This window comes from Pseudorasbora parva, chromosome 21, assembly GCF_024679245.1.
Source record: "Pseudorasbora parva isolate DD20220531a chromosome 21, ASM2467924v1, whole genome shotgun sequence".
NCBI classification, from domain to species: domain Eukaryota; kingdom Metazoa; phylum Chordata; class Actinopteri; order Cypriniformes; family Gobionidae; genus Pseudorasbora; species Pseudorasbora parva.
In genome coordinates this window covers 25,306,839-25,318,231 of record NC_090192.1, presented here as the reverse complement: position 1 = coordinate 25,318,231, position 11,393 = coordinate 25,306,839, and the positions used below count along the sequence as shown (strand labels likewise).

The following is an 11,393-nucleotide window of genomic DNA, read 5'->3' as shown; positions in this document are numbered from 1 at the left end:
GGTTCCTGTTAAATGGTAAGGGAGACTGGAGTGCCAATGAGAGCAAGACAGGGAGAGAGCTGAACTGCAGATGAATGCAGCTGAGCATGTTTTGTTATTTTTCCCCACTTCTTTGTGAAAGCTGATCTGAGGGCAGGTCAACGTCGACACAGAATAATCTCTCCTAACTGCATATGGCGGCATGCTCTTCTGAGAAATGTCATGTCATTCAACACATTTAACACAGGCTTTCAATCCTGGAGCTAATAAATGAACTATGGAATTTTCTACCTTCAGTAGAGAAGGTGAGGTTGAGCACTTACAGGTTGAGCCTCATAGGACAGGAAAACTGGCAGCAGGAAGATCTAGTTACTCGACTGTAAGGAAACCCAAGTAGGCTGAAATATAACAATCAAATTGAGGATTTGTATTTATACAGTAAATTCGCAGATATTGTGGTAATATTGAGCTCACCAGTAGAATTGTTTTGTATCTGTAGTTTAGTTTTTTCCCCAATGGATCGTTCCCCAGGATCTTTTAATCATGAATTTATTAAATACAAATCTCAAATGTACTTTTTTTATTTTACTTTTGTCCATTTATTGATTGATGACCACAACATGCTTATTAATATTAGTTTTGAATAAATCACATGCTTCAGTGTCCTTGTGCCCTCGTTTCCTATCCTGCACTTCTCTACCACGTTGGGCTGCCCGCCCGGCCCCTACTACAGGAAGCTTGTTGAGTCTATTGTCGGTGCTGTGAGTTTCCCTGACACTTTAACTATTTCCTGTATTACGCTGTCTGACAGGTTGCGAGCTAAATATGCCAAATGCGTGCTGCTCTCCAGGAAATAATCATTACTGTCTGACAATGAAGGCCTGTGATGGTGTGCGTGACTCTGCCTTTCCTTGTTTTTGTAGACCACAGGGTCTGAAGCGTTTGAATAGTACTATGCCGAGCTTCTCTACGCCGACGTGCGTACATATAGCGAGCATATGTTCAGCGGTGCGGTGTAGGGGCCTGTTAAAGGCGGTCTGAACTCTCACTTTTACAGCTTGCTGTTGGGTACTTGGCTCTAGAGGTGTCTCCAAGCCCATTAGAGCTTTACTTTCATAAAGGCAGCCAACTTTATTGGTCTGTGTCAGGCAGGCCGTTGTTTTCCACATGTTCCCTTTTTTTTCTTCCCCTCATTCCATTTTTAACAAGCTTGTGTTCAAATAGTGCTGGATTATTACGTGTTGGGGGATTTGGCCCTGAAATGGGAGCCCATGTGATAATTATAATGATCGTTATTAAAGAGATTAAAGTAAATAAATAATAATGGCAGGTTCAGGTTAACGGCCACTTAAAGCTTAAGTCGTTCCTGCCAGCCCACAACCTACAGCCTGGCCTTTCCTCATTCTCATTGTTTGGTTACTTTTTTTTGTTAACTTGTACATATTTGAATGAATAACCGGTGTAGGAATTAAATAGTTGTCTCTAATATTTAAGCCTCTCACAGAAGGGCAAACCTCCTACATGTCATCCCTCAAGGAGACATGATTCACATGTTATTTTGATGTGTCTAATGGATACCCAGTGATGTATTTTGGAACAAGGACATCTTGGAGGATTTTTGTGTTTTTATTTACCCTCTCCTACGTTTCTGCTGTAGACACTGTTAGACTGTCATGAAGACTAGTGTCTTGATTATAGGCTTGTGAGCCAAACGCCCTCGTAGAGACTTGGCTGGCTCGTTGCATCATTTCCTGTTAAGTCTTACTGCAGTGCTGTGAAATAATAGCTACAACACTGAGAACACATGGGTTTGTCATTTCTCCACAAAGTGTGCTTCTTTTGGGGCTGTACTTTATATACTATTGAAATATTCAGCTTCTTTGCAATTTTTCTGACACTTTTGTCCTTTACAGAAACCAGAAGCAGCTAGCATAGACTGTTCATCAAGGTGTGGGAAGCATTCATATTCTCTGCTCACCTCTTGACCAGCTTCCTATTACAGCTACAATAGCGACTCTGAGCTGCCTACTCTACCCTTTCTTTTAATAGGGTCAAACCACAGATGTTTACCCTAGAGTTAAAGATTCAGCTACTGCCTCATCTTACGCAGACAAAGTCTTCAAGCAGAACAATGTCACAATATAGTGGTCCCTAAAAAGTATGTGGACACTTCCATATTCTAAAAAAGTCATTGCATTTTATAGAAATCAAAACAAGTGGCCTTTATTTTAAAGATGTATAGCACACTTTTTAGTCAAAACATTATTATTATTATTATTCAAAAAGACCAACAGCCAAACATCTTCCACTTTCTGGTTGTCAAGTTATGTGGAATAGTTAATGTGATGGACTACACCGGTGGATATTCTGTTACGATGCCTTTTTGAACGAGGGAAACTGACTGGAACATCCATGACAAATGACCTTGAGACCACAAAAGAAGATATTTTGAAGAATATTTAAGCTGTTTCTGTCTATATAATAAAAGTCAGTGGGATCATAACATTGGTTTCCTCTGACTTTCATTGTCATTGGGTGAAATACAACTACATGCCACTTGGTTTCATATTACATGCAATGCCAGTCAGATGTTTTTAAGTGTGCCTTATGCCCGGTATCTTGTTCTATTTGTTTACCTCTAGCACGTGCTGATGACGCTTAATTCTTCTATATTAACTTGCGCCATAGCCTACAATTCAATAGGTATCATCATCCCACAATCTACGTACATGTTGTAACCACGTTTGTGTGATTTAGTAATGATCTTACAGGATTGCTAAAAAAATCACACAGTCTGTAGTAGGCATAAAGAGTACAAATACATTTGGGGGGCCACTGTGATAAACTACAAGCTGCTTTACCCATCTACACTGTGAGATTGCTGATTGGCTTCACCTGTTGCTTGGGGATCGTAAGCGTGCTCCACAGCACCTACACTGATTAAACGTGTAACTGTAGAGTCCTGTGTATATGTTTGGGACAACTGTATGGAAAATGGAGCCGAAGTGTGTCTTTAAGAGGCTGGCGCTGGAGTCTGAGCTGAGCTGCCTACAGGCTGGGAGAATGCGGTCAGCAGGACTCATTACTGCCTGAGTACTGCCAGACCTCAGACTCCACGGTGACGGCGAGCCACAATCAAGCACACATGTAGGAGCACGGCGATGCTCTGTAGATCCTTCTCTCCTCGCCAAGGAAAAACGCAGAGAGGGGGAAAGAGCAAATGTATTCAGTGGCTTCGTAATGTCAATGAATCATTTGGTGCCTCAGAGGTACTTCAGAGGAGATAGTGCAACAAGTCCCATCTGCTCTGATTTAGTAAACCTTCTGGCTCAAAACCTGTTTTATGTGTTTCAGCTCAGATAACATTCCTGAGCCCTGCGGTTGTTTGTGTGCCGCTGTTGTGGTTGCGGGAATTTAGCTTGCGCTTATCTGCGCATTGTAGCTGTTAGGACGTGTAGGGCTCAACACATCATAACAGATTAGCCTGCCTTTTACAGTTGCTCTTAAAAGCAGCCTGTGTTTCTGACTACACCATTCACATTCCTTCAATTTACTGGCCTCTTGCTGAGAGCAGGGATTTCAGAGGAATATTTTCTTTCTTTCTTTTTCCTGTCTCTATTCCGCCATGTTTATGTTACCGGTTTCCACCTCCATTATCACACTGGGCCCTGTGTGACAGCAACGGCGCCTGGACTAAACTGCAAAGTGATCAAAGATATTACATCAAATGCTTTCGCCGTGTATTTTGCATTTTTCCCAAATGGAGGGAGCCATGGGACAACTTCGTGGCTTCAAACTAACATTTCTCATCTGCAAAAACTGCACTATGACACATAAACAGAAGATTTATATCGCTGTCTATTGCATGAAAGCAGCATATGAATGGACTGACTCATACACCAGGAGACAAAGTGTTACATGAAAGGAAAAAGAAAGGACACACTAGAGCGGACTCAAGAGTGTTTGATCAGTCTCCAGAGCTCGTGCCACTCGACCCGGTCTTCAACCTCATATTTACACACTATAATCCTCTCTCTTGTGTTCCTAATCTGGTCTTTCACTTTCCCTTCTAATCCCACTTCTCACCATTTCACCTTCAGGCCATTCAACAGAATGTTTCATGACATGTTCTTTTGTAAGCAATGTTCCACAAATTGACTTGGTGTTGAGTAACATCTTATCGTGTTTGACACATCTGTTCCAGGATCCCTCTCAATAAAACTGATTATAGCCACTGCATTGTCAAGCACACTTTCATTCCTGGCATTAGCATGATGTTTTTCCACTCAAGATTGTTTCAAATCCCTGGGTGAATCTCATGAAACATGCCCCGGTCATATTTCAGCCCATGATTAAAATGAAAGAAATTACAAAGTGCTGAAAAAATGCTTGCTTTTAGGACCATTAAGATATTTAAATGATATTAAATATACCTATTGTATTATAATATATTTTAACTGTGGAGATTATTTGTGCATAGGGGTTTTATGATGGTTTAAATAAAAATATTATATTATGGTATTTGTTTTTACTGTAATACAATATGTTTTATTGCCTTAAAAAGGGCTTAATTTTATTAGTGTCCAACATCTAATTTATTTGTGTATGTGTGTTTGTACACTGATTCATGGGGACTCGTGTCACCGTGGGGACCTACATTGAGGTCTTAAACTAAAAGCTTATAAATCATACAGAATTAGTTTTTTTTAAATGTGAAAATGACACTTTTTTTATACAAGTATAATACGTTTTTTTTTTTTTTTCTGCCACGGGTATGTTTTATAATTGGGTTAGTGTAGGGGATAGAATATACAGTTTTGTACAGTAAAAACCCTTTGAGAGTCCCCACAAAGATAGCGAACCAGACGTGTGTGTGTGTGTGTGCGCGTGTGTGTGTGGTTTGATTTTTGGATTGTAATGTGATCTGTACATTTATTCATGAGATTCACCCCCCACTACTTCTGCTGCTCTGTTCTGCCCTTTATGCACTTTCTCTATGTCACAGATATAGTCCATTTTCCATATTACTTCTGTCAACATAGAAGCAGCCGTGACTGCACTTAAAATACAGGAGTTTCTGCTTATTGACATGACCTTCTTTATTAATTGCACTGATTATAAATATAGACATGCATTGAAGCAACATCTGGTTAGGAATAATGTATTTATATGAGACAGGTTGTGATTCACTGAATTGTGAGATTTCTCCTGTAGATGTTTAACGAGCGGTTTGTTTATTCTCTTCCTCTGATATTATTGTGCCACGTCCTCTTCATTCCCCAAGCTGATATCAGCTCTCAGGGTTTAAAGCGTCCTGGCTCCACACTTCTGTGTTATCTGACTGTTTATCACTTTAGTGGTCTCCACCCCAGCTGATATGTCTGGAGGTGTTGCTGTGGTGTAACTCTGCTGATAGCAGGTAAGATCTGCCTACTGGATAGAGTTTGCCGTTAAAAATTGTGGCCATTTACTACCATTGTAACTCTGTCCAGTAGGCAGATCTTACCTGCTATCAGCAGAGTTTGCAGTTAAAATTTGTGTCTCCTGGCCATTTACTATCTAATATTTATAGTAATATTCAGAGAGAAAGAGAGAGAGATGGTAGGTCTAAAGGAGTCTAAGACGTGGGATAGGTCTGTAGCACAGCACAGTAATGAGATCCTAGGTGTTTTATGTGGAATGTGGTGTTTTACTAAACAGCAGCATGCCTGTTTTAGTGTGGGCTTATTTTGACTGGGTTTAGACCTGCTCAGACCTGCAGGACAAGCAGCAGGGCTCTAAGAGGAAGCACCCACAGCAATACTAAACACATGAGTCTTTGTGCCTGAGGCAATATGCACCCTGTCTGTCTACGACAAATGCTAACACACTCAGACGGATCAGGTTACAGCACAGAGAAATCTACGTCTTTCTCTCTTTGTCCCAGTTTTCAATCCTTATCTCCCTCTTTTACTCACAGTCTATGGTGATCTGTTTTCCTCACTCCCACCTATTTATCTAAGATCCCTAGATTCCCTGCAGTATAATTTAGCATAGACCGAAGGGAATAACAGGGGATTTGTGTTCATGTGGCTGTGATTTAGTTGTGAATTTTTTTCTTTTCTTTTCTTACACGCCATCAGAGAAGAGAGTAGATGCCACTGCAAGAGGGAGGGGAAGTTAATTTTGATTAAAATTACGAGGGAACATTTTATATTAAAGGGCTCATGACAAGGATTTTTTTATTATGTTCCTTTAGGCACTTGTAGCATAATTTTATTTGTATGTGGAAGTTTTTTTTTTTTTTACCTTCATTCTGATCCTCTGTCTGAAATAATACATTTTTGAGGGGTGGCTCTTTTAACGCTTGTCAGTAAATGGCCACTGTTATGATTGGCCAATGTCATTGCATAGAAAACGTATTAACGTCCACTCACTATTGCACGTAATTGTTGAACACATAAAATTGTCATTTACAGACTAAGCAATGCAAAATAATTTACATATGATTTGTGGTGTTGCTGCTGTCTGATCCAATACAGCCGATTGCTTCCGCCAACAAAAGTTTCTTTCAAACTGCTATTATAATGTCGAAGTGAATATAATGAGTTCTATTTGCTTTTGATCAAATAAATGCTTTGTTTGTAATGAGGAGGACATTTTAAGCTCTAAAATTTGCTGGATATTTGAATGGTACAAGGACTCCAATCAAAAGATTATGGTCAATTGGATTTCTCATGTTATGACTCCTTTAAAGGGTTAGTTCACCCCAAAACAGTCAATAATTACTAACCCTCATGTCGTTCGACACCCGTAAGACCTCCGTTTATCTTCGGAACACAAATGAAGATATTTTTGTTGAAATCAGATGGCTCAGACAGGCCTTCATTGACACCAGTGTCATTTCCTCTCTCAAGACCCATAAAAGGCACTAAAGACGTCGTTACAAAGTCCATCTCTCTACAGTGGCTCTACAATAATTTTATGAAGCGACTAGAATAGTTTTTTCACAAAAAAAACGAATAACTTCTATAGTGATGGGCCGATTTCAAAACAAAGTTTCAAACCGTTATGAATCAGCATATCGATTCATGAATCACGTGTCACGTGTACATGTACGCCAATGTCACGTGATTTCAGCAGTTTGACGGTTTGATACGCGATCCGAATCATGAATCAATACACTAATTTATAACGGTTCAAAACTTTGTTTTGAAATCGTCCCATCACTATTTAAGTCGTTATTTTGTTTTGTTTTTTGCGCACAAAAACTATTCTCTTTGCTTCATTATTGTACAGCCACTGTAGAGAGATGGACTTTGTAACGACGTCTTTAGTGCCTTTTATGAGTCTTGAGAGAGGAAATGACACTGGTGTCAATGAAGGCCTGTCTGAGCCGTCGGATTTCAACAAAAATATCTATCTCATTTGTGTTCCGAAGATGAACGGAGGTCTTACGAGTGTCGAATGACATTGGGGTAAGTAATTAATGACAGAATTTTCATTTTTGGGTGAACTAACCCTTTAAAGAAAATAATAATTTTCACAAATAAATCATTTATAATAAAAAAGATAGTCTATTTTGATTACATGGAGACAGACAGTCACATTCTAGGTGTTCTAAAACACTGATTTCCCCTATTTCAACTATTCTAGGTGGGCAGAACCCAGACTACATGCTTCACGGCACCGGGGTCAAGCCCGGATCGGATCCAAAAAGACAACAGGCAGGGGACGGGTCCACCGTGGCTCCCGAGGATGCTGCCCGCTTCCTTAGCTGCTATTGCTCGGGCCACTGCCCCGAAGATGCTACAAACAACACCTGCGAGTGAGTAGACCATGTGCTTTTCCTGCTGCTCACACCAGCTACTTTCAACTTCCTCTAACTGCTCATCTAAATCACGAACACTGTGATTAAATGGTCTTTGTGTGTTTACACAGGACGAACGGCCAGTGTTTTGCTATCATAGAGGAAGATGAGCACGGTGAGGCTATCCTCACCTCCGGCTGCATGAAGTATGAGGGCTCCCACTTCCAGTGCAAGGTAATACATAAATGGCAAGTGAAGAATAGATGTTTAAGTGCTGAGGCATTATGGATGACTGAATGTGGTTATTGTTGTCCAGGACTCCCCTAATGCTCAGACCAGACGGACTATCGAGTGCTGTTCCACAGATTTCTGTAATAGAGACCTTCAGCCCACACTTCCACCTCCTATTCCAGAAAGTAAGTGGAATATACATACATACATACATACACACTTCCATTCAAAAATACAGTCAAAACAGCAGTATTGTAACAATTTTATATAACTAGTTTTAATTGTAAAGTTTTAAAATGTAATTCATATGATGGCAAAAGCTGAATTTTAAGCAGCCATTAATCATGTCTCCTTTTAATATGCTGATTTGATGTTGAAGAAATATTTCTTCTTATCAGTGATGAAAACAGTTAACTGTGATCTTTTTGTAATCCAGAGCCTCCGTTATGGAATGCCCACTTGCTGGCCTTTCTGATCTCCGTGGCGGTGTGTTGCTTCACTTTGGTGGTCATAACTGTGGTGTGTTATTACAGGTGAGACTTTATTTTCATGACATGTTTATCCAGCTGAAATGAATGAAAGATGCCCCTCTGTCTGTTAATTATTGACCAGCATACTGATAACACTGGCACAGGCACACCTGTTTAAGATGATAATCAAGGGAATTTAGCACCTTTTGTGCTTGATCTTAATGCATGGATATAGTATACTGTTGCTCTTAGTAATTAGTTACTGATCCCTTTGTGGAACAGCTTCTGTGATGTAACATTGTATTGAAGGTGATGATATACTCTGTGTGGCTGTTTGATCAGGTATAAGCTACAGACGGGACGGAGGCGGTACCAAAGAGATCTGGAGAAGGATGAGGCCTTTATCCCTGTAGGAGAGTCTCTCAAGGATCTAATTAGTCAGTCAAGCACTGGCTCTGGTTCAGGGCTCCCCCTGCTGGTGAGGCACCGTTTCTGAACATGTTTTTTTTTTTTTTTTTTTCATAAAAAAGAAAACAGGGTTTGAAAGATCTTAGGAAAATAGGAATTTTAAACTGATTTAGGGTTATGAAAATGAATGAAGTCAGAAAAGGGTCATGGAAATTGCTTTATTTATTTTATGGTTATGGGAACCCTTGAAGATTAAATTGTTTTGCAACTTGTTTCAGTGGTTAAGAACCATTATATATGTTGACTTGAATTGCCCAATTTTCTCGATTCACAGGTCCAGCGCACCATCGCTAAACAAATTCAGATGGTACGTCAAATTGGAAAGGGGCGGTATGGAGAAGTGTGGCTCGGGCGCTGGAGAGGAGAAAAAGTGGCGGTGAAAGTGTTCTTTACCCGTGAAGAGGCCAGTTGGTTCAGAGAAACTGAGATTTACCAAACAGTGCTCATGAGACATGAGAATATACTCGGTAGGAAAAAAACATTACTGATATGCATCTTGAGACAAAACAATGGTACTGAGTCTGACATATTTTAAGATTATATCAGGGCAAGTTGCTTTCTGAGAAAAACGCTCAAACATTTCAGTCTGAGACTAGACTTAAGCCTTGTCTGTGAAACCAGGGGATTATGTATATAATTGAGTGTTGCATTTTAATAATTTTATATAATACGTGCATTGCAAAACCATTACAATAATACTTATTAATGTACAGAGTCAAAAACATTGAAATACTGTATATTGCATTTATATTTTAACATGGAGGGACGATGAAACGTTTAGCAGGTTTAAAGGATTAGGTCACTTCAGAATTTGTATTTCCTGATAATTTACTCACCCCATGTCATTCAAGATGTCTTTCTTTAGTCAAAACGAAATAATGGTTTTTGAGAAAATCATTCCAGAATGTTTTTCCCATATAGTGCATCTCAATGAAGTCCAACATGTTGAATTGGACATACTGTAACACAATTCAACCAAATTACAGTTTCAGTGCAGCTTCAAAGAGCTCTACATGATTTTAGCTGTGGAATAAGCATCTTATCTAGTGAAACACTCAGTCATTTTCAAAAATAAAAATATATATATACTTTTTGACCACAAATGTTCATCTTGCACTAGCGTGCTCAACTTCACCATTATGTAATGACATTGGAAAGGTTACACGTGACGTGGCTGGAGTACCGCTCCAGTATTTACTCAGGGAACGTGCAAAGACTAAGTCAAACGCCCTTTACACAAAAAAAGGTGAAACAGCGATGTGCGATTTTGAAGTTTTTTGCACTTCCCTACCGCTTTGAACCGGAGTACACAGACGAACATCACGTCATGCATGACCCAACGTGATTATGTAATGCGTAAAGTGGTTAAAAAGTATATATTCGTTTATTTTCTAAAATGACATTGTTTTGCTAGATAAGACCCTTATTCCTCATCTGGGATTATGTAGAGCCCTTTAAAACTGCACTGAAACTGCAACTTGGACCTTCAACCCATTGGACCCTGTTGAGGTGCACTATATGGAGAAAAATCCTGGAACGTTTTCCTTTAAAAACATTAATTTCTTTTTAATTGAAGAAAGAAAGACAAGAACATCTTGGACGACATGGGGGTGAGTCAATTTCTGAACTAGTGAACTAATCCTTTAAGGTAGATTCATATTTTGCACACATTTTAGTTTTGTATACTGATAAAAAAACATTAAAATATTTGATATTTTAATGAATGTCTCTGGCGATACAAGTGCTGCTGTTATTTTTGTTTTGTGTTTCTTTTTAACATTCACACTCATTCTTCCGGTCTTGCTCCAGGCTTTATAGCTGCAGATATTAAGGGTACAGGAGCATTCACTCAGCTTTTCCTCATCACGGACTACCATGAGAACGGTTCTCTATATGACTATCTGAAATACACCACACTGGACACACAGTCACTTCTGAGGCTGGCCTATTCTGCAGCCTGCGGCCTGTGCCACCTCCACACAGAGATCTACGGCACACAGGGCAAACCTGCAATCGCTCACAGAGACCTGAAGAGCAAGAACATCCTCATAAAGAAGAATGGCACCTGCTGCGTTGCTGATCTGGGCCTGGCTGTGAAATACAACAGGTGAAGATGCTCTTACAAATACTCAAACATTCGCGTAAATATTGTTTTGGCACACTGGCAATGACTAAAAAGTAACATAGAAGCATATTTCATTTTTTCATATACAGCTAGTATGCAGTTTCTCCAATAGGTTGAACTTTGCTTTTATTTTAGTGACACCAATGAAGTAGACGTCCCTCTGAGCACAAGAATGGGAACACGGCGGTACATGGCACCAGAGGTCCTGGATGAGACCCTAAATAAGAACCAATTCCAAGCGTACATAATGGCTGATATTTACAGCTACGGTCTCATTGTTTGGGAGATGGCCCGTAGATGCGTAACAGGAGGTACGTCTGCATGAGGTTAT

The 11,393-nt window shown here is 39.7% G+C and overlaps 1 protein-coding gene across 1 annotated transcript in view; it reads left to right on the top strand.

Annotated features, from left to right (window-relative positions):
* Nucleotides 1-11,393, top strand: part of bmpr1ab (bone morphogenetic protein receptor, type IAb) — a 38,463-nt gene that overhangs the window by 25,007 nt on the left and 2,063 nt on the right. Inside the window, exons 4-11 of the mRNA XM_067429478.1 lie at nt 7,615-7,786; nt 7,900-8,002; nt 8,085-8,184; nt 8,436-8,532; nt 8,812-8,947; nt 9,212-9,404; nt 10,747-11,044; nt 11,198-11,373. Coding sequence (XP_067285579.1) covers nt 7,615-7,786; nt 7,900-8,002; nt 8,085-8,184; nt 8,436-8,532; nt 8,812-8,947; nt 9,212-9,404; nt 10,747-11,044; nt 11,198-11,373 — 1,275 coding nt within the window. The remainder of the gene's footprint in view (nt 1-7,614; nt 7,787-7,899; nt 8,003-8,084; nt 8,185-8,435; nt 8,533-8,811; nt 8,948-9,211; nt 9,405-10,746; nt 11,045-11,197; nt 11,374-11,393) is intronic.